General features: G+C 23.7%; 1 protein-coding gene across 2 annotated transcripts in view; it reads left to right on the top strand.

Moving 5' to 3' along the window:
• Positions 1-23,349, top strand: part of LOC145836176 (small ribosomal subunit protein eS24-like) — a 201,982-nt gene extending 178,633 nt beyond the window's left edge. The window contains exons 2-4 of one of the 2 annotated variants that reach the window (XM_082943990.1): positions 18,036-18,089; positions 20,720-20,931; positions 23,163-23,349. In XM_082943990.1, the coding sequence (XP_082800116.1) occupies positions 18,036-18,089; positions 20,720-20,931; positions 23,163-23,289 (393 nt within the window). In that variant the 3' untranslated portion in view covers positions 23,290-23,349. Of the gene's footprint in view, positions 1-17,989; positions 18,090-20,719; positions 20,932-23,162 lie in introns of those variants that run through there. The other variant, XM_082943989.1, reaches the window with a different exon arrangement.
• Positions 23,350-25,044: the final 1,695 nt, after the last annotated feature.

The following is a 25,044-nucleotide window of genomic DNA, read 5'->3' as shown; positions in this document are numbered from 1 at the left end:
ATTTCTATATTTTTTTGTTTGCTTGTTAAATTAAAACTTATGTTAACTTCACTAAAAATATGCCAAGAAAATTCTTAAATAATTATGTAACAGGTCAAAAGCAATACACAAAGGATAGCTTTCAAGAAAGAATGGGTGTTGGTAAAAAACAAGTTTTCAGATATTCAACAGAAATTCCAAACAATTCAGAAGTAAGTATTCAAACAGCAGTAATCCAGGAGCATTGTATACTTAAATAGTAACAATTGCTTTTAGTGAAGAACTAATTGTGTTCTCATTATTTTTTTTTATATCTTCTAAAATACTTTTTTTTTAACTGTGCTGTTCTTATAGCCATTTATATCATAAATGAACATTTGGTTGACTATTTAAATGAAACTTCGTTGTTAATTTTCAGTTCACTTAATTATGAGTGCATGTATTTTATTATAAAATATAACATGTATAAATTTTAGGCAAGCATTACAGAAAATTCGGATGAAGTGTTTGTGTATCCGAAAAATGAAAATATTTTGAATGTAAGTGACAAGTTTTCCGAAAATAATCTAAACTTTTAATTTATAATTAAAAACTAATACCGCTCAAAAATTTGGAAATTTTATCTTTGAACAAACGAAGAACTACTAAGATAGTTTGTTTGGTAATAATTTTTACTAAAAAATGCTTACGTTTTCATTGATAATTTCAAAGAGATAGTAAAATAAAACAAACTTTATCGATTTTAGGTAGAAATATAAAATTTGATTACTACTCTTTTATAAGTATGTAAAAAAAAATTACTGTTTTAAATAATAAAATCATAAGAAATGATTATGTTATAATGCAAGTTGTGTAAATTTCAGGTAAATTTGATGAAAAATCAAGAAAAGAAAAATCCAAAGAAATCGTCAGCTGGTAAAAACATTTTCAAGAAGGTGTTTAGAAGCAAAAGTAGTGAATAAACTAATTAAAAGTTTTTCTAGAATTAAAAAAAGAGTTGAATACTTTAATAGCTTTGATCAATTAAAAAAATATACTGCTATAAAACAAAATCACTTTTCATATTTTCAAGTTAAAAGAAGTAATGCTACTCAGTAAACTTTTTAAACTATTTATATATAACTTAAAACGTTTTGTTTATTTGAGTAAGCTATTTTACGCTTTAAAATTCAACCAAAATTTCGTTCATTTAAGCTTTTACACCGTACTAAAGCAGCTAGCTTAGAACAACTAATATTTTTCTTCCTACTAATTTACAAGGTAGTACAGTACTGTTAATTAATTCAATTATGTTTGTTTTAAATACACTTTTACCTACCATTGTGAATGCTAGTACTACAAAATAAGAGATTACTTGTTGCTTATTTCTTATTTTAAAGCTTGAAGTATTATCAACTTTCACAAGTAAAATTAAAGTTTTTTGTTAACAGGTTATAATTGCTATCAACTTTTTTACATTAGTTGTTACTTTTTTATATTAGTTGATATTTGGTTTTTTTTTGTTACAGTTCATCTTTATTCTAATAAGTACAAAGTTAAAAGAAGTTGTTTACAAAAACTTTTTACGTACTTTTTTTTATTTAAGCTGAATTATAATTAATTGATTTTGTTTATTGTAAATTTATAGTATTTAACTTTTAACAATTCTCTGTTTTTAATATAATGATACTTTTTATTATAGTTTCTTGAAATGTTACTCATTACAGTTCTGAACTAATTTGAATAAATTCCAGTTTTAGATACGACAGTTTATACTACATATTGTTGCTAAAAATTTAAATTTTTGCCTTTTTATTTTTTACGCTAGCTTTTATAAACTCTGGTTTAACAAAAAATAAATTCTTTTCAATTTTATATTACATTTTGCGCTATAAAAGTTTAACTGTTTTCAAGTTAAACAATACGTCACAAACTAGAAATTTCTTCTTGGCGGAAAAGACCTGGCCCTCGGACCATATAATTCAAACCATATACAGTTACTGATTTTAAACATAAAAATAAGGACATTAATCGCTTTACTGGAGATACGCAACTAAGCAAAAGCTTTAAATTATATTTTTTTTCTTAATGTTATGATGATTTTTTTTAAAACGAGCTTCTAAAGAAACTCAAAAACCTAGACTAAAAGTTTTTGATATAAAAGTGTTTTATTACTAAAGAAATAAATTTATATGATCTTGAACAATTGCACAGTAATGAATAAAAACTGTGCTTATTTTTATTCAACGGAAATTTACGGATTTATTAATCGAGCAAACCAAAAAGAAATCTTGACGATTTTGTTAATTTGATTTCTAAAAAAGACAAAAAAAAATTTTTATTATAAACAAATTTTTCTGACTTAAATATAAATCAAATTAAATTTACTATTTTCTATATAAACCTGTGGCAAGCAGCTTGTTTTTTGCCTAATTTATAATGAAAATAAAACGTGTTTCTACAAATTTTTAAAACATATTTTTGGTTCATTAATAACTAAATAGTTGTAGTTTTTTCTTAAAATTAATATCTACTACTTAAAATTTTAAGATTTTTATTTGTAGCTTTAAGTTCTTAAATATTATGTTAGTTCCTTTAAACTAGTCTAAAAAGATTACAATATAGTGTAATTCAATTAAAAACACTCTTAACTTTAATTCAAAAAACTTATAACTTTCCAGAATGACTTTATATCACAGAAGAAAATTGTTATAATTTGCAACTGTTACTCTATGCAAAAGTGACCCTGTGCAAAAGTGTTTTCGTGCAAAAGTGAAACTTCCTGCATTTTTGACACCTCCCCGTTTCTAAAGTTTTAGATTAATCCCTAAAAATTTTTGAATATTACAAAATATTTTTACAAAAACTATTTTCAGCTGTTTTATACAACAAAAATTCGACTAAAGTTTATATCATTGAAGCTTAAACAGAAGATTATAATGAAACAAACAAATATTAATCTGAAAATGTTTTTTCATCAGATTCCTTATTAATCAGATAAACCTGAAATTTGAAACATAAAACTTTTTTTTTAATCAATAAAATATTTTTTTGCCTCTTTTTTATTGAGTACATAGGTGATTATTATTCAGCTAATTGGTAATGAGTTCAAAATGTGTTTCATAGCCATTCATTTCAGAACACATTAATGAACTTATTAATAATTAGATAAACAAGATTAAAACTTTTTACAAATTAAAGCTTACTTTATATTACAAATTAAAGTATTTTTTTACTAAATTGATGATTTTGTTAAACTAATTGGTAATGAAGACAAAAATATGTTTTATTTTTGTAAACATATTTAAAGCTTCATTATAAATCAGAGTAACATTATTTTTAACTTAGAATTGTACTTCTTTTTAATATAATTATAAATAAAAGCTTCTTTTCCTTTATGAAAACAAAAAACCTTTTCAAATTGATGATTTTGTTAAACTAATTGGTAATGAAGACAAAAATATGTTTTATTTTTGTAAACATATTTAGTGCTTCATTAAAAATCAGAGTAACATTATTTTTGGTACTCTTTGTTTTATTTAACAGATTTTACTCTATATAATCTGTAAATTAATGCTTTTATCAATAATAAAACTTTTATTTGTTTATTTGTTCCAACTTTTACCAACGAAAAATACTTTTTAAGTTTGAAGAAAGTTTGATTTTTAAATAACAACTGAATATAAGCTTTTTATTCTGTTATATACTTTATATTTAAACCTGTAGTAATAGTTGGTTTTGTTTAGCTAGTCGGTAATGAGCACAAAATATGTTTCTATAAATTTATTAAACATATTCTGGGCTCATTAACAACTAACGAAACATTTTATTTGCTAAAATATGTTGCTATATTAGACACAAGTCTATGTCTACTACTTTAAGCTTATGAATTAAAATTCCAGTTTTACATTCTTATATACTCTCTTAACCACTTTTAATTATCAAAAAAGATTCAAGTATGTTATAACTCAATTGAAAGTAATTAAAACTTAAACTTAATAAGTACTCCTAATGTTTAATATAATAACTTTGTAACATAAAATTATTAGAAGTTATGTAATTAAAAAGTTTTTCTACATTTTTAGCATTACAATAACTAGTTTAAAATACTTAAACAGTTTTAATTCAATTTAAAATGTTTAACATCAACTTTCTTGTTTTGCATAACTGGTTAATAATGTTTTTAGATAATTAAATTTTTTTTAGTTAACTACAAAATATTTACTGATTCTAAATTTCTAGGCAATTTTTTCATATTTTTCGGTAAGGTTAAATTACTTTTCTGTTTGAAACTAATTGATATACTTATATTAGTTTCTAAACATACTACGGTTAAACCTTTATCAAATATAAACTACTTTATATGATTTTTCAATAACTATTTTAGTAAAAATAACCGATTAATTCAATTACTTTAAAGTAAAATTTAAAGTTGTATAATAGATATAGACACAGATAGCTTATAGAAAAATTCTTAATAAAATATTTAAAAAATATCAAATGAGGTATTATAATAAGTCAAATAACAAAGTCTAATGTTTAAATTTACATTTTATTTTTAAAAATTTATAAAACAAACATCAAATATCTAAACCACTGCTACTTTATTAACTGGAACTAAATAGTTGTAAAGGTTTTCAAAAAATAACATTTTTGTTATTAAGCTTTTGTTTTATTAACTCTAAGTATAAATTTTACAACTAGATCACCTAACTTATAAAACAAAATGTTACTTCATTGAAACTTTTAAAATCAAAAACAACATTGATTGGTATTTATTAGTTTCTTATAGAATAATTTAAAATGTTCTCCAACCAAAGTACAAACTAAAAACCAAAAAGTTTTAGCAGCTCAGTTAATATTTGTTTTTTTATTTTTCAAACGCAACAGATTATAAATAGAAAAAGATTCACTTATTTATTGGGTTGTAATTACTGTTTTTCTACAGTAATTTTCAAATAAAAGTTTAGGCAGCAAATTTTTTTTTTGCAACAAACATTTATCTTATTAACGTCCTGGACAAGACGTTAAAAAGTATCCGTGGTGTGCGACTCGATAACCGTAAGTTTTTTTGTGCACCAGGTCCAAGAACCAAATACTTTAAACGCTTTTATTTGTCGTTCATAAACAATATATTTACAACCAAGAAGTGCTAAAAATTTTTAGTAGTCCTAAACCAAATAAATATACAAACTACTATTGAAAAAAAAAAGTTACGTAGCTTTTACAAATTTCAAAAACAAAAATGTTGATGCAATTTTTTAAATAAACAAAACAATTTTAGAACATTCACCTTAGCATACCAAGTTCATCACCAAAACAATTTATTAGCTACATAAAACTAAACCATTCATCTTTAAAAGCCATAAATTATTTCAACAATAGTCTAAAAACATTATCTACCAATAAAAACTTTTATGGTTAATTTTGTTTATAAATCGCTTTACAGTTTCACACTTTACTTTTAAAAAGATTAAGATTAACTATTTCCAGTAATAAACAATTATAAAAACACATAAAAATCATGAATAGCATTTTGTTTTAATAAATTTACTAATGGTATCACATGGTTTATGCTTTTGAAATAGTTTTTTTAATTAGTCTAAAAAGATTGAAATATAGTTTAATTCAATTAAAAAACCTTGAATTTCAGTTCAAAAACTTAAAAATGTCCGGAATGACTTTATATCACAGTAGCAAATAATTATAATCTAAGTAATTTTATAACTTGACTTTTTTTATTTAGTTTAGTTAGCTAAACGAAAAATCTTTTCAAATACTTATAACAACTTTAATTTAATCAAAAAGGATTTCCTAATAAACAAGCCATAATACTTTGGAAATTTTCATAGACGGTGGAAAAGTGTCTTCGAGCAAAAGTGACTCTTTGTGCATTTTTGACACCTCCCCGTTTCCAAAGTATGAGAATACCCCCTATAAATTTTTGAGAACTACAAAAAATTTCTTTGAATATAATTTTTTTTATACAACAAAAATTTGACTCAAGTTTATATCATTGAAGCTTAAACAGAATTTTATAATAAAACAAACAAATTTTAATCTGAATTTTTTATTTTATTAGATTCCTTATTAATCAGGTAAACCTGAAATTTGAAACATAATTTTTTTTTTAATCAATAGAACATTTTTTTGCATCTTTTTTATTGAATATATAGGTGATTATTATCCACCTAATTGGTATTGAGTTCAAAATGTGTTTTAACTTAGAATTGTACTTCTTTTTAATTTAATTTTAATTAAGGTTCCTTTTCTTTATGAAAACAAAACACCTTTTCAAGTTTATGATTTTGTTAAACTAATTGGTAATAAAGACAAAAATATGTTTTATATTTATTTTAACATATTTAGGGCTTCATTAAAAATCAATGTAACATTATTTTTAACTTAGAATTGTACTTCTTTTTAATATAATTTTAAATATGGTTCCTTTTCTTTATGAAAACAAAAACCTTTTCAAATTGATGATTTTTTTAAACTAATTGGTAATGAAGACAAAAATATGTTTTATATTTATTAAAACATATTTAGGGCTTCATTAAAAAGCAATGTAACTTTATTTCTAACTTAGAATTGTACTTCTTTTTAATATAATTTTAATTAAGATTCCTTTTCTTTATAAAAACAAAACACCTTTTCAAATTGATGATTTTGTTAAACTAATTGGTAATGAAGACAAAAATATGTTTTATATTTATTTAAACATATTTAGGGCTTCATTAAAAATCAATGTAACATTATTTCTAACTTAGAATTGTACTTCTTTTTAATATAATTTTAATTAAGGTTCCTTTTCTTTATGAAAACAAAACACCTTTTCAAATTGATGATTTTTTTAAACTAATTGGTAATGAAGACAAAAATATGTTTTATATTTATTTAAACATATTTAGGGCTTCATTAAAAATCAATGTAACATTATTTCTAACTTAGAATTGCACTTCTTTTTAGTATAATTTTAATTAAGTTTCCTTTTCTTTATGAAAACAAAACACCTTTTCAAATTGGTGATTTTGTTAAACTAATTGGTAATGAAGACAAAAATATGTTTTATTTTTGTAAGCATATTAAAGGCTTCATTAAAAATCAGAGTAGCATTATTTTTGATACTTTTTGTTATATTTAAAAGATTTTACTCTATATACTCTCTAAAATTAATGCTTTTGTCAATAATAGAACTTTTTTTTGTTTATTTGTACCTACTTTTATCAACGAAACATACTGTTTAAATTTGAAGAAAGTTTGATTTTTAAATAACAACTGAATATAAGCTTTTTATTCTGATATACACTTTTATATTTAAACTTGTAGTAATAGTTGGTTTTGTTGAGCTAGTCGGTAATGAGCACAAAATATGTTTCTATAAATTTATTTAACATATTCTGGGCTCATTAACAACTAACAAAACATTTTATTTGCTAATATATATTGCCATATTAGAAACAAGTCTATGTCTACTACTATAAGCTTATGAATCAAAATTCCAGTTTTACATTCTTATATACTCTCTTAATCACTTTTAATTATTAAAAAAAGATTAAAATGTATTTTAAATCAATTGAAAGTAAATAAAACTTTAAGTTAATAAGTACTCCCAATGTTAAATATAATAACTTTGTAACATAAACTTATTAGAAGTTATGTAATTAAAAGATTTTCTACATTTTTTAGCATTACGATAACTAGTTTAAATTACTTAAACAGTTTTAATTAAATTTAAAACGTTTAACATAAACTTTCTTGTTTTGCATAACTGATTTACAATGCTTTCAAGTACTCTAAACTATTTCAAATTAACTTCAAAAGATTTACTGATTAAAAATTTCTAAGTAATCTTTTCAGACTTTCAGTTACATTTAATTACTTTTCTTTTCTAAACTACTAGACATACTTAAAATAGTTTTTAAAATACGGTTAAACATTGATCAAGTCTAAACTAATTTATTTGAGCTAACTTAGCTATTTAATGAAAATTTATTTAGTTGAGTTGAGACAAATACTTTTCCTTAGTAGTCTTTGTCTAAAATTAAGGCAAAAAGTTTGTTTTGGTAGCTCACCAAAAATTCCAAAATGATGAGTTTAAAACAAAATACAAGTTTTTTTGAATAACATCGGTGAAGCAATTCGTATAAAATTTAAAAGCGACTTACTTAAAATATCATATCAGTGGTTTTTTAGACAAAAACTTTAAAAACTGTAATAAAAAAAATCAAGTTTGGGAATAAATGAAATATCGGTTTATAAAATCAACATTAACTTAGAATACAAAGTTCAAAAAATAATTTCTTTTCCCGTACTTCTTTTATTAGTTAAATAAAGCTTAACCAGACGTCATTATAGTTTATAATAAAAACTACAAGAGTTTACAAACAAATAAAAAAATGTTATCTAAATTCTTTGATCGCTAAATTGTGACTTTGTGTAAAAGTATACTTTATACTTTATTATAAACATTTAGAATGTTTAAAATTAACTTTTGAAGCACTTCTTTAATTTAAGAAATAATTACAAAAAGACTATCAAAATTTGTCAAAGTGTCTTGTATATAGTCGTTTTAACACAACAAAGAAATTGACATAGAAATCTAGTCTAAGGACCTGATGTAAAGAAATATTTTTCGGTTACTACAACACATTACTTAAGGCTGTTGACCTTTTTGCAAACTAGTTTTGTATATCAGCAAACTCAGTCGAAAAACAGCGGCTTGCCAAACAGAAGTCTCCTAAATATATTTTACCCGTGTTTACCAAATAGTTTCTGTTGTAAACCAAACATATAATGATAATATCATTACAATTTTGCTCTTAAATCCCTTAATTGTCATTTTGCCATAACTTTTTTTATACAAACGGCCCGCGAAAATTTTTGCTAAAAATTGTGGCCTGCAAGAAGTTATTTCACTTTGAAATATGAGCTTAGCATAAATTATATGTTAAAGCTTTAAACTAATTTCAATTTTTATGGTCTACTTATCAACTGTTTTAGTATCTCAGCCAATAGCTTGAACTAGGAAAGGAAAACATATCTGCACTTAATTTTAAAGTCATGATCAATTTTATTGAGCATATAAATTTAATATATATGTTGTCAAAAGCCTTACTACAATTATTATTTTGCTTTACATGTTTAACATTTCTTTTTTTTTGAATTTAAATTTTAAGGTAGCTTATAAACTTTAAAATGAAGCTTATTGAAATTAAAGGTATTCCAAGCTTGTAGACTAAATTAAAACACATAAAACTTTTGCTAACGCTATAAAAAAGTTTTAGCAAACAGTAATGTATAAAACGTAATACAAGCCGTTTAAAGATTTGATAATATGTCTATTTTTATGACTAAAAATAATATATTGCACGAAAATTGTCAACATTTAAGTTTAATATGCTTAAAATTTTTTTTTTTTATGTGTTTTATATCACATTTCAACTAGTTTAGTCAATTTTTAGAATGAGTATTTTTTAATCAATGCAGTTTTAACTAAATCATATACCTGTGTGATGTGAAATCAGTTATTTGAATGAAATTTACTCTCTTTCTAGTATTTATAAGTTTTGATAGTTATGATTTATCTGATTAGTGTTAAAAGTTAAATGCACAATATCTTTTTTTTATGAAAAGCACACGTACAAATACAATAAAAATCAGAACAACAGAAAACTTTAAATCTTAATGCATAAAAATGAATTTATTACTTTTCTTTTCAAAAAAGTTTATTTTATTGTTGTTAATAATACAGGGTTGTCAAAAAACTTCATAACGTGGAAAAACCTGGAATAACATGGAAAAACCTAGAATTTCAGAAATTTGGAAAAAAAAAGTTAGAAAAACCAGGAATTTTGAACAAAATCCTAAAAAACCTAGAACTTAAAACAATTATTACATTTTAAGTAGTAAAATTTTGATTTAAAAAAAAAAATCATATAGATAAAAAAAAAATGTCATTATCAAGGTTTTTATTAAAATACACATTTAAAGTAGCTTTACAGTATCTTTTCAATGTTTTTATACTATTTAACACAATTTCTTATCTTAAACTTAACTTTAAGCTAAAAATAGATCCAAAAGTGTTTACTTTTAAAAACCTGGAGAAGTTTTTGAAAATCTGGAGAAAATTTGCCAAAAATATTTGGCAAACCTGATCATATTATTGGATTCATTTATGTTTAGATAAACAGGTCTAAAACTTTTTTAAACTTGTCTAATTTATTATCATTTAGATGATTTTGTTAAACTAATTACCAATGAAGACAAAAATATTTTTTTGCTTTTTGAAACATATTCAAGGCTTCATTATAAATCAGTGTCGTTATTTTAAGCTCTGTCTTATATTTCATTATAACTAAGTTACTTATTTAAGCTTCTTAACACTATGAAAGTAAAAATAATTTTCCAAATTGATGATTTTGTTAAATACATTACTAATGAAGACAAAAATATTATTTTAATTTAATCATATTTGGGGCTTCATTAAAAATTAGATTAACATAATTTTCAATTCTCTATGCTTTATATAAGATCTTTTACCGTAATAATTTTCTAACAATAAACTTTTCATTTTCAAAGTTTTATTTAAAATATTTTTCTTAGTTTGCAAAAATAGTTTTTTATAGTAATAATAAATAGTAATTTATAGTAAAAAATACTTTAGAGATATATAAAGCAACGAGGTAAAAACTTTCGTAAACGCATTTTTTCTGTTACTTACCTTTTACTTAAACATGTAAAAAACTTAAGTTGTTTTTGTTTAGCTAGTCGGTAATGAGCACAAAATATGTTTTAATTAATTTTTTAAACATATTTGGGGCTCATTAAGAACTAAATAGACATTTCTTTTGCTAAAATACTTTGATTTTTTGTAGTAAACTTATATCTACTACCTTAAACTTATGAGTAAAGTTTCCATTTTACATTCTTATATACTACCTTATCATTTTAAATTAGTGAAAAAGGATTATAATACAAATGATGTAACTCAATTTTAAATACTTTAAGCTAAAAGTCAATAAGTAAACTTAAATCTTAGCACTAATTAATCTTATAAGACAGCTTTATTATATTTAAGGTAGTTTGAAAAAGTTATTCAAATTGTCTATAATTTTTTTAATTTTATATGTACATTTAAACACTTAAGATTAATTATATTTAATTTAAAAAGATTACTTACTATCATATTAAAGTTTAAACTTTACTTTTGAAAATTTCGTCAGGAAAAGTACAACTTGTGTTTTTCTAACAAAACAAGCAATATTATTTTGTTGAAGCGACAAACAGTAACAAAATAAGGTATATAATAAATATGTAAACTAAAAAATATATATATACACACTAATCAAGTTATAACACGGTAAGTTTAATTTTTAAGATGAATACGTCCTAAAACAAGAACCTTTGAATTAAAATAAAACATAGTTAGTGTTCTACACTATAACCCTTTTTACAACCAAACTTTAAACGCTTTCACTTAAAAAGAAACCTAGTAAAACATATTTTTTCTGTAACTTACCTTTTATGTAAACAATTAAAAAACTTAAGTTGTTTTTATTTAGCTAATCGGTAATGAGCACAAAATATGTTTCTATAAATTTATTTAACATATTCTGGGCTCATTAACAACTAACGAAACATTTTATTTGCTAATATATGTTGCTATATTAGAAACAAGTGTATGTCTACTACATTGATCTTATGAGTAAAGTTTTCATTTTACAATCTTATATACTACCTAAATTATTTTTAATCATTTAGAAGGATTATATTATTAATAAAGTAATTCAATTTAAAAACTTTAAGCTATAACTCAATAACAAAGCTTAAAGCTTAGCGCTAAGTAATCTTGTAAAACAGGTTTATTTAATTTAGGTAGTTTAAAAGATTTATTTAAACTATCGATAACTTTTTTGAATTGGTTTTAAGTACATTTAAACACTTAAGACTGATGTTATTTAATGTAAAAAGATTACTTGCTTTTAAAATAAAGTTTAATTTTTATTTCTTAATATTTCATCAGGAAAAGTACAACTTGCGTTTTTCTAACAAAAAAAACAATATAGTTTTTTTTTAAACGGTACACAATAAAATATAACAAGGTATATAAAACATTTATAATATATATAGATATATATATATATATATATATAGCTATCAATTTAAAACACGGTAAGTTTATTCGTTTAATATGAATAGGTCTTAAAACAAAAACCTTTAGGTGAAAATAATCATCTTTTAAAATTTTAAACTCTAATCACAAAAGAGTTTTTATAAACAAACTGTTAACTTTTTCACTTGCTAATTTCTATTATAAACTGTCAAAAAGTAAAAACTTTAATTTAGAAAAACTTTAACGTTTATGAAGTCCTTTTATTTGAAACAAACAACAAGAATAAAAGATAATTCAAGTTTTTTCAAACCTTAAATTGTTTTTAGCGTAATATAGGTTAGTATAGCTTCAAAATATAAGAAAATTTTGATAAATATAACTGCATCAAATGATTAAGCTTTTATTTTAAATTTTATACTTTACTGGTGGAAGAGTTGCCATAGTAGCCCAAAACATAAAATTTAATCTTACATGTTGTGATTATTTTAATGTTGATAATTCTTAAGCTATGCTAAGGTATTACTTTGGTAGTTTTAAGACAGATTCGGCAGAATTAGCCACAATCACAAAATTTAATCTTACTTTTTTTTTATATATTAATGTTGATAGTTCTTAAACTATGCTAAGGTATTACTTTGGTAGTTTTATGACAGATTCGGCAGAATTTTTAACCACTCAACCGGACTTAAAAAATAAGATGTGGAATGTTCCACTAAATTAAACAAATAAGCTAAAACAGCCCTAAACAGGGTTTTCAAACGGATTTTTGGGCAAGAAATCATTCAGGCATACTTCAGTATGAAACCAATTGTTTCTCAAAGTAGGCGATATTGGTCCTTTATTTTGAAATTTACTAGTGACATACAACATACTTTTCAAGAATTTAAAACCTAAAACTAGTTAAGACTAGTATGCATTAAAAATAAGCGCAACGAGATAAACTACTAATGAACTTTTCTTAGGACTTCTTTGTAATTTTAAAATCTGCAACTATTGTAGTTTATGATAATACTTTTGCTAAGAAATTTAGATTTTCAGCTTTATGTAAACATTACACAATAAGTCACTTTTGCACGAACGTCAATTTTGCACGGTTTCACTTATGCATGGTGTCATTTTTGCACAAGGGGACACTTTTGCATGGCGGCTCTTTTGAACGCAGGGTCGCTTGTTGCACAAAGTACGTACCCGCGTTAAGTACGCACCTACATTAGTTACACGTTAAGTGCACAAGTGACATCCACCTAAAAGGCCGACTAAAAGTTTAAATTATAAAAGTTTAAAACACGATTACATGGGTGTTTTTACTTAAAATTTTATGTACTTTTTATATTTTTTTTTTGAGTTATTGTAAATAATACATAAGTTTTTTATCTATATGTTCATGAATACATAAAAACTACATGTCTCTTTAGTACTTGCTTTTCATTTTTACTCTTTGCGAGTTTTATGTTTAAAAGAATCGGGTTTTGTTGTCTGATAAACAACAAATTACAATGTAAAATACATCGACTGTATAACAGCAGTTAATATGTTAAATAGAAAATAGTCCCAAAATTTAATGCTAGTAACAGTTGTAAATGAATACTAAAATAATTTGAATGAATAATAAAACTATAATTTTTCACAAAATTTCATAAAATATTATGAACATTTTATTAAACTGATTGCTTATGAAAACATAATGAGCTTAATTTATTGTTTCAGATGCAATTTATTGATTCATTGAAATCACATGAATCTTGGATGTAATATAGTTGAAATTTAAGGAAGGTGTTTACTAATGCTTAGTTTAATGATTTTATAAAAATAATTTTCAGTGGTAATACATTTCTAACTTGTTTCGTTATTTCTTTAATCACTTAGACATAACTTTTTAATTAAACGTTATAAATATCTAAATAAAAAAAATATATTTCTATTTAGTTTTCCAAGAATTGTAATACTTACTAATCTCCAAAGATTTCTAAACGAATTTTATCATCCAATACAATAATATTCAATATAAAAAGATTAAAAGATAAGGTTAATTAAAATTTTCTTATAAACCTAAAGTTACTTAACTTTGTAGAAATAAATTCGTGTTTGTTTTATTTGAGTTTTTGCCAAACTACTTAGTAGTGAACACAAAAGTAAGTTTCTAGGCTCATTTAGTATCAAACTTTCAAGACTTTCGTATAAATTTTACTTTTTATCAATGAACAAGTTTTTTTAACTAATTTGTACAACAAAAGCTGTTGACAGCTGTACTCTTCCACTTTACTCGTAAACAGTTTTTGTAAACATGCTTGTTTATGTAAAATAATCTTGATTTAAAGTCTGTTTTTTTCAGCTAGTCTAGGGAATGAACAAAAATATGTTTTGCTTAATTAAAACACTTTTTTATATTTGTTAAAAACCAACTGAAAACTATGATTATGTTAAATTTGTTTAGCATAACTTGTAACTTAATTTACTTCTACAGTATAAAACAGACTAAAATATTTTTATATGTTATTTTTTAAAATCATTCACTGATTTATAGCTTTATTGTTTCAAATGTAGTATAATTGTTCATTATTTTAATTACTTATAGTTGTTCAATTAGTTTTTATACATTTAAAACAAGATTGTTTTTTTTAATTTGTTCTGAAACACTTTTAATTGTAAATATCCATTTTAAATAACTGAACATCAAAATTTTATTTATTGTAGTCTAATTAATTTTTCATATGACCATATTAACTAAATGTCCCAATCCAAATCCATGGTTGCTATAAGTTGGGTCTAATTAACTGTTGTAAATAAAATGCGTTTTAAAAATTTATACATCATTCAATTTGACAAAATTAGTTAAAAAACTAAAATTTACAACCTTTAGGTTTTTTAAATACTTAATTAACAACTGATTTTAAACTAGGTTTACATTCAAACAAAGATGCTGTAACTAAGCTACCCCTAAAAAGTTTTAAAAATTTATAATTTGTTCTAAAACTTATAGTGCTAAACTTAAACATTCCAAAGTTAAACTACTTCTAAGTTAGCAGTAATTAATTTCTTCAAAGATGTTTGAAATTTAATAAAATCATAAAACAACTTCTATAGACTCCTCTGTAACTGTGTAGCAGAATTGATGTAAAATATAAACGAAAACATTATTTACAAAAATAGATTATTAAAATATTATGTAAAATTCCTAGTTAATAAAATAGAAAAAATAAGATAAAGAACTAAATATTATTCGTGTAACAACTATAATTTTTAGTAGCTTAAAAAGGAAAAAAATGTATGTTAAGCTAATTTACAGTATCTTTAAAGCAGTATTTGACAATTTACAAAGTTTTTAACCAAAAATTTAACAAATCTTTCTCGAAATATATTCGAATATAATCGAATCATGGTTTTAATGTTCAGAATATAATCTAAAAGTTTCAAACATTTCGTAAGACTTGTCTTCATAGTTCATAATACAAATTAAAATTAGGAAATATTAAAACTTGTTAAATATTGTAGTTTCCATGTTTACATAGATTTATAAAGTACTATTCTCATTTTTTTATGCTTAAGAACCGGTGAAAATTAAAATATATTTTCTTTAGGAAAGTTACTGTAATCATTAATAAAAAAAACTGTAATCTAACGAACTAAAAAAGCTATACTTTTCTATTAAATAAATAAAGGTCTTAACAACAAAAAATTTAAAAACCATTGATTTATGAATAAATAAAAGTATTAAAAGAGCTTTTTATTAATCAAAACTGTTTTTATTAATGTAGGTTAATTTACGCAAGCGTTTTAATAATTTTTTTTAAATAAAAATCAAAAAAAGTATAATTGTTATAAATGTTGTGCAAAACTTAAGATCTTAATCAGTTTTTATTTACTTTAATCATTGAAAAAGAGTTTTTATTTTTTTATTTAAGTTTAGAAAGTCGATTATAGAAATAAAACTAGCTAGTTTTGTATATAACATAGTTTGTTAAGTTGTTATAATTGTTGCATTTGATTGATTTAAGTTGATTTTATTCATTTTAAATTTTTTATATCTATTTGATAAAATGCTTGCTTATGCACAATTTGTATTTCATAGTAGTAATATTTTTTAAGCATATTTGTAGTATATTCCGTCAGTTTACATAAAATTTGTAAAAAAAATCGAAGTAAGCAAGCAAAAATTTAAAGTTGAAAATGTTTAACATACTCACAAAACTATAATTAAGAGTTTAAAAATAAAAATTATAAGAAGTTCTATAAAATAAAAAGTATTTGTAGTGATAAAGGATTAACTATTTTATAGTGATTAAAAGGTTGTAATGCTCTAATAAAAGTAGTAGTAAGTTTAATATTTTAAATATGTATATAACTTAATTTGTAATTTTTACTTTTTTTTTATTTGCAAACACATCGAATCAATAATAAGGTTATTTTGCAAGTATAAAGTTTAATTTATTTTACATATTTAACCATTCGCACTAAAAGCTTTTCATTAAAATTAAAGCAAATGTTTGTAATTCTTATACGTTTAATATATAATTTACTGGTAACATCGGCGAAAATCGTCAGAGCTAAAGTCTTGAATAAGCGAAAAGGTCTTTATCTACTAAAGCTATAGTCTGATAATCGAAATGATATGATCAAAACTTGTTGTCAAAAAGTCAAAAACAGATTAATTGCTTTTGACGTATAAGCATCTTTAAAATTATAGTACACTTTATGTAAGCTTAAGAAGATGTTAATCAAAAAAGATATTTTTGTAAGGTTTTCTAACTATTCAAATTTATTTAATAATGTACACACATGTATATAAAGATTGTTTATTGAACGAAAAAAAACGTTCAAATATTTGGTCCAAGGACCTGGTGTACGAAAAAACCTTTCGGTTATCGAGTCATACACCAGGATACAGTTTAAAGTCATGTCCAGGACAATAATTAACTGTAATGTGTTTTGTAGTCAAAATTGTCTTACAGCAAAAATAATACTTTTGAAAGTAGTTAGAAATAGTAAAACGAGATTGAATAAAAAATAAGAAGATAAACTTATCTGAAGTTAATTTTTTATGATAAACAGTAACTAATAAATAAACTATAAAAGATGTGTGAGTATGTATTTAAACAGAACACTAATTAAAAAAATGCATATTACTACAAATAAACATTTAAAATAAATAAAATGTAGTACTAAAAAAATTTAATTAAAAAGTTTATATTTTAAAACACATTTGAAAATTTGTAGAAATGTTCCTTGTTAGACTAGTTAACTTACTTTACTCTGATTCAAAAAAAAATTTGTGATAACTAAAATTTTAACTTTTAAAAGTTAGTGTAAACACAATTACTTTATGTGAAAGTGCTTGTCTACTTTTTATTAAAATATATCTGTTATCAGAATTTCTAGAATTCCTGAATTAATTAGTTCTGAACACTGAATAAATATTTAACTAATTCGAAATTTCGATGTCTATGCTCTAGTAACTGTGTGGCGATTTTCTCACAAAAGTCTGGCAACTTCGCCAGCTATCAACGTCCATAAGGTTTAAATTAAAGTGAAAATTTAAGTCGCTAAATAATAAAAATAATTTTATAAAAAAAATGCTTAAAAAGTTTTATTTATCAATCAAAGTCAAATTATATAAAGAATATAGTAGTATTAATTACAATATTAATATTAAAGAAATTAAACACATGCATAGTTTTTTTATATATACTTAACTTTAAAAATTACACTAGGTTTACAAATTTAAAATATCTTTTTTAATGAAATTTTATAAAATAGCAAAGTGGTCAAATTAAAAAAACAATTTTACTTAAATTAATTTACTGTCTTAAACATTGTTTTTGTAACTCATCCCTGCTTCAGCTAAAATCTTTGGCTATTGACCAATATAGCAAAAAAGCCAAATTGTTCTACTGAGCAAAGCTTTGTAAATATTTCATTGTTAGCTTCTCTGTAGTTGGAAAATAGTAGAACATCCACTGAAAAAATGTCAGCAGTTACTGTCAAGACAAGGAAATTTATGACCAACAGACTCCTTCAAGTAGGTGAATAATTTATATTTGAGAAACTAAGTCCCCAAAGCATCAGAATTTTTCATTCATTTTTAGCCAGTTTAAATTTGTTGTTGCAAATTTTTCAAATGCTTAACTAGAAAATATTTTGTTTCCTATTTTAATTTTATCATTTATTGAATTTTGAGAATAATTTATTTTATTAAAAATTGAAGCATGGGTAGTATTTTCTTAATTAATATCAAAATAGCTTGTTATGCAAAACTAAATATCTTTTGTTGAAATTGATGAAATTTAAATTTACTCAATAGAGTAAAGATTCTAGTTTGATTAGATGATTTTTATTAAATTATAGCTAATTATTATTTTCAAAGTTACCTAATTTGATCACAAATTTGAGATAAATCCTAATATAACTACTTAGTTGCCACTCTACTTGGAAACCTGGAAAAGCCTCAAATTTTAACAATTTTCTCATGTTCAGTAGTAAAGTTTCAATTTGACTCATAAAATTTATTAAACAAATCATAAATTTTACCATCAACCTTTTAATTTTTGAACATATTTGAATTAGCTTTACAGTATCCTTTCAATGTTTTTATACCATTTGATACAGCTTCTTACCTTGAACATAACTTAAATTAAAAATATTAATTGAAATGTGTACTTTGATAAACCTGGAACAAATTTGGATAAAATGAGTGGTAACCCTGGAATAAGAAGATTAATTAAAAATTAAACATATCTGTATACAAAACATGAATCAAGTATTAGTATATGCTTTATTATATTTATATTTGATTTATTATTATAAAAATGACACTGCCTTTAAATCTAGTTTAAGTAATTGTATCATTACAAGCACAAATTTCAGTTCAGAAACAGTAATAATTTAGTTTTATTTGTATATGTTTGCCATGGGTTTCAATCTTGCAATAGCTCAACTCATAATGTTACAAAGGTAGTAAAACTGCAATTATTTTACATGTATATTTTTGTCTATTATTCTTTAAATGATCTATTAGTTTTACAAGAAGGTCATAATGTTTCAAATTATTTCGATATTATTTTAAAACATTTATAGCTTGAAGTGAGCTAAACACCTCACCTAAAAATGAAACAGCCAAGTTAAATATTTTAAATCAAATAGAAGTCATGTTGTAACTTATCAGATTACCTTAAAATCATATTATGGTTTAAATTAATATCATTTTTAAAATAAATTGTTGGCCAGTTTTATTTTTTGTTAACCACATATCGTTAATAATTTTGCTTTACTGAAGTCTCTAATTTGTTAGGTGCATAAGTTTTATCAATAAGCAATTATTAAAGTTATGAAATTGCAATATTTAATTTTTTTTTAGTTTGTTGAGTATTGCTTGATTGCATCAACTTCAGGCTTTTTTGCTCTAATAAGTAGTAACTTCTTGAACTATTTTTACACAAATAATAAAACTCAAGTTTGCTTTGGTTACTGTGCATTGGTATATGCCTAAGGACCTATGCTTGGTGAAAAGAAATAATTTTGATTAACTGATATCATTGTCCTTTGTATTAATATTAAGCTTAAATTCATTTTAGTTGATATATTTATACTTATTATGTTTCAGATACATTGTTTTTAAATTAACTTAATTCAACACTAAGTTAATTAAAAAAAAATATTAAAATAAATTTATTTATTTTTCTTGTAAACCATCCTTGAAGCTTCCAACATTACTTACATTATAACAAAGTTTGTAGAAACATGTGAACCCTTACCTCTTTAAATGAACTTTTTGAAATCTATTAATTACTACTAAGTTTAAGAGCTATTAGTTGAAAATTTAGTAAAAGTGGGTTAGGAAAAGATTAAAAGATTTATCCAGTGGTTTCAACTTTTAAGTCACAATTATATTTTATAAATTACTCATTTTTTTTGAAGACAAATACAGCCAAGTTATTGAGCCTTACTAATGAATAAACTTATATAAATTGAGTTAATTAGATTGTTGAATATACCAATACCTTATGTCAGCTAATATTTATTCATACAATTGCATTATTATATTTAATGCACACACAAACAGACAACCAAGTCATCTTTCATTATGTTTACTTGGTTCGCGTTCTGTGTAAAATCAAATAAATGACACTACGCTGGATTGAATACTCAATGTTCATTTCAGAACTGTTCATTTGACATCTTTATTTTAACCCAATAATTGATCTTATTTATTATAAGTGATTTGTTTTTTATGAAAATTTAATTAATTTTTTTAAATTAATTTATTGAATAGTATCAAGAACTCCATAAACTATAAAAATTAAACACTTCCATCAATTAAATCACTAAGAATTTAAAAGCACACTTAATTTCATGTGTAATCATGGTTGATAAAACAAAAATAAGCTAACTAATAAAATAATAGTGTAGATATATTTTAAAATTTGAATATTGTTGGTGTCAACCCAAAATCAATAACAGTAATGTTAGCTATTCTAACTTTAATTAAAATAAGTGATACAAAGCAAAGTTTAATTATTAAGTTTCAAATTAACTAATAATCAAGTATATAACCACTTTGTTCATTGTTCACACTAGTTATTGTATAAAATATAAGTTCTAAAGTCATCTTCTTTAAATTCACTATTTTTAAATAACAATTTTTATCAACAGAGGAAACAAATGGTCGTTGACGTCCTCCACCCAGGAAAGGCCACCGTCAGCAAGAAGGACATCCGTGAGCAACTCGCCAAGATGTACAATACCACCTCTGACGTGTGCATTGCCCATGGTTTCAAGACCCAGTTTGGAGGCGGCAAGACCACCGGATTTGCCCTCATCTACGACTCCCTTGACTACGCCAAGAAGTTCGAGCCACACTACAGGTATGTGCATTTAACTGTTATCATAAATTTAATATTACTAATTTTAATATTGCTATTACCTTTTTTAATTCAAATAATCTTGACTAATTTTTATATCTTTCTAAGCACAAAAACAAATAAATTTTCTTGAGTATTCCATTAATTATTACTTAGAGTTGATAAAAATCTTTCAGTCAAACTATATAAATATGTTTTGTTCATATTTGTTATCATAAATTAAATTTATTTAATTATTTATAGTTACAAATTTAGTATATTATAAGCCGATTAAATTGTACAAATTCTGTTTTTAAAAAAATCCTAACTGTAGTACATTCTTACATATGTTTCATTTTTGACCTTATTTCAAGGTTGCCACTTAACCTGAACAAATCTGGAATTTGACAATTTAGGCAAAAAACTAGAGATAAGCCTGGAATTTTAAACAATTTTTACAGTAGAATTTTTTTTATCTAATAGATAAATTTACCATATAGATAAAAATGTTTTGTCATCCAAAAAAAAAAAAACATATAAGTATCCTTACAGTATTTTTAGAATGTTTTTATACTACTAAACACAGTTTTTTTTTACCTTAAACTTAAATTAAAACTAAGATTAGACCCAAAAACAAGAACTTTTGAAAACCTGGAGAAAATTTGCCAAAAGTCCATGGCAACCCTGTTATTTATTCATGCAATTTAATTGCCTTTTGTAGTTATACACTATTTTTATTAAATTTGTCCTTTAACAACTAAATACCAAGGGGTTTCAATATCTTGACCATTCAGTTTTTTGACCTCTTAGAGAGATATAACTCATTATTTTGAACATTAATAAACTTTAAATTAGCAGTTTATAATAAAGTTTTCTTAAGTACCATAACACTCTAGTATTAAGTGGCTATACATGTTACTTTGTTAAAATGGTATCAAGCATTTTATATTTTTGATGTTTACATCTCAACATTTTTGAACATTAATTTAAATTTTTTAATTTAAAGCTGACCTAAATTGAGATTATTTGAGAAAATATATTATTACTTTCTGATATGTGAAAACTGAGTGTATTAATCTTTAAAGCTCTTTAATTTTGCTGACCTTGGTGACCAAGTGAACATGTCAAAAGTTTCAATTTAATCTTATTAAAATAAAGAAAGCCAACTCGTTAAAGACCTTTAAATAAAGCATCTAAGACTTGCTCATATATTTAATATTAGTATAAACTTTATTATTATCTTTCGTTATGAATTGTGGTTAGAAAATAAGGCTATCCTTGACTAATAATTTATCAAGATATCTGATTCCTTTAGTATTTCACAAACTTTAAAGACAATCATTTGAATTTTATGATCTAGTCAAATTATAGGTAAATAGTTGATTACTGTGGTTTTATTTTATATTGTATCGTCTTGTTTATTATTTTGTATTATATACCTCTGAATTAAATTACCATGTTAAATAAGCATTTTACACAGATGGCTCAAGATTGTTATCAAACTCTTCATAAATATTGTGTATAGTTTCTTATAAATTGGTTGAAGCACTAGATTGTTGTATATTTAATGGAAATATTAAGTCCTTTTTATATCCCATAATATTTTAAATACTTATCTATTTTTCTTTAACCTCATGTTCAATTTTTAAAAAGTTATGTGCTTCAAAGTAGTCATCTTAACATTGTAGTTTAAAATTATCTATGGTAAATTTGAAAACCTTAAATACAAAATAAAACTTTTTATACTGATGTAGGTAAATTGTGGTAAATGTTATTTAGGTAGATTTTAAGGTAACTTCTAACACAAACAGACAACCAAGTCATCTTTTATCATGTTGACTTGGTTCGCGTTCTGTGTAAAATCAAATAAATGACACTACGCTGGATTGAATACTCAATGTTCATTTCAGAACTGTTCACTTGACATCTTGATATTATTTTATAAAATAGTTTATCATATCAGTTTTTGTAACTTCATATACTATTTTCTGTTTCTTATTTTATTTTTATTTTTGATAGTTATTTATTGTTCATTTTTTTAGAACTCCTTGTTTTTTAATTTAAATGTATGTATTGTTCATAAAAAATAATTAAAATAAATGAAATTACAGACAGAAATAATAAATTTCTAATAATAAATAATTAATTAAAATTTTCTTGATATTTTGACTAAAATTTTCTTGATTTCAACAATTTTATGTCTATAATTTGGTAAAGTTTAAGTATTTTGATTTATCATATTTCTTACCCAACAGGCTAGTGCGTCACGGACACGCCGAGGCCAAGACGAAGCCGTCGAGGAAGCAGCGTAAGGAGAGGAAAAACAGGCAGAAGAAGTTCAGAGGAACCGCCAAGTCCAAGGTCGGAGCCGGAAAGAAATAAGCCAATCATGGATTATTTTTGATTTTTTTCACGTAGAAAATTAAAACTATACCAATTGTATATATATGTTGTTTTTTATTTTGATAAATTAGGGTTTTGATTAGTTTTAAAAGCACACCCTAAGCTAGGATAGTTTGGTCCAAAATTTGAACATAATCGTTGATTGACAGATTTAAAAAAATTTAAAAATATTATGCAGATAATGCTTTTAATTTTTGATGATAAACGTAGTTATATCTATGTATTTTATCAATATTTGCTAGGTTTTAAGCGGTCATGTTTTATACAAATTTACCATTTTGAATTATCCCTAGTTTATTGAATACTGTAGTCTAATAATTACAGGACATTCTGGTTCTCTAAATGAACTAGAAATGCTAAATTGACTCCATTTCCGTCGAGACTGAATTTATCATTACTTTGTATTTAGAAAACGTGAGCCAACAGTTTGAACTAAAAGTATGTTACAAATGGTTTGTCTCCCTTAATTGTGGACAGCTAAATATTTCGCCACTATGTTTAAAACTAAACCTGTATTAATCCTACTAGGCGAGACAATAAAACCGGACTGAGCTTAATTTATCGATAAAAGTTTTAAGTTAAATTGTGTCTATTAGTAAACTTCCTCTTAACTATTTAGCTCGTTCTATTAATTAATGTAATGTTGAGAATATAAATAAAACTAGTAAGGTGTCTTTCGCTTAGAATAATATTTCTGAAATTAAGTGTCGCAGAAAAGAATTATAAAACTCCATGTGAGGTCTTGAATTTTTCCCTCGTACAGATTCGTTCTTAAATATTGAACTTGCCTGGATAAAAACCTCCACTGTAAATACATGGCCAATTAGTATTTATAAAAACTAAATCCATTGTCTACTAAAGTTAAAAGTTGCTAGAAACGTAGTTGACTTTTAATTTAGTTCTAGCAGTAAAAAATCGTAGTGTATGTTTATAGAAGGTGCTTTGTAACTATATAAATAATATTAGACGGAATCTGCACTTCAATGTATATTACTGAAATTATTTCATAAGAACAAAACTTAATATCTAAAAGGTTAAAAGGAACTATTATTTGTTATCAAGGTTTCAAATTTACCTGGAATTTGACAATTAAGGCTAAAAAACCGGAATTCAAGAAATTTAAACAAAATCTTTGAACCTTAACACAAATCTCTAAAAACCCTAGGATTTTCACATGTTCAGAAGTAAAATTTTGATTTGACTCATAAAATCTATAATATAAACAAAAGTTTTGTCAAAATTTTTCATTAAAAATCTTTTAAAAGCTAACAGTATCATTTCAATGTTTTTTTATACTATTCAACACAGTTTCTTTCCTTAAATATAGCTTGAAATACACCCAAAAATTTGGATACTATTTAATCAAGTAAATATTATGTGGCATTTAGTTAACAAGTGCAAAGCTCGCATCCTTAAAAGGTAATAAATGAATGTTGTTTTTCGACCTAAATTCTAACTGGCAGAAACTTTTGTTTTTTATGATGATAGAAATGCTAAAGCTAGGAAATTAAAATAGTATAAGTTTTATACCACTTATCATCAATAACTATTAGAATTAAAGCCTGTAAGAGTACAATTTATAAAAAATCCTCCTCCAAAAAAATTTTTTTCATGTGTTATGGCCAAAGAAGTATAATTAATGTCTTTTGAAAAGTGGTTTGAGCAGTTGAGTTGAAGGAAATTCAGATCATTTAGCTAAGTTTTTTCTACGAAAGTCTTACTTTAATATGAGAT

Source organism: Thalia democratica, chromosome 5, assembly GCF_965202585.1.
Source record: "Thalia democratica chromosome 5, ktThaDemo2.hap1.1, whole genome shotgun sequence".
Taxonomy (NCBI): domain Eukaryota; kingdom Metazoa; phylum Chordata; class Thaliacea; order Salpida; family Salpidae; genus Thalia; species Thalia democratica.
This window is presented reverse-complemented; position numbering and strand designations above follow the sequence as displayed.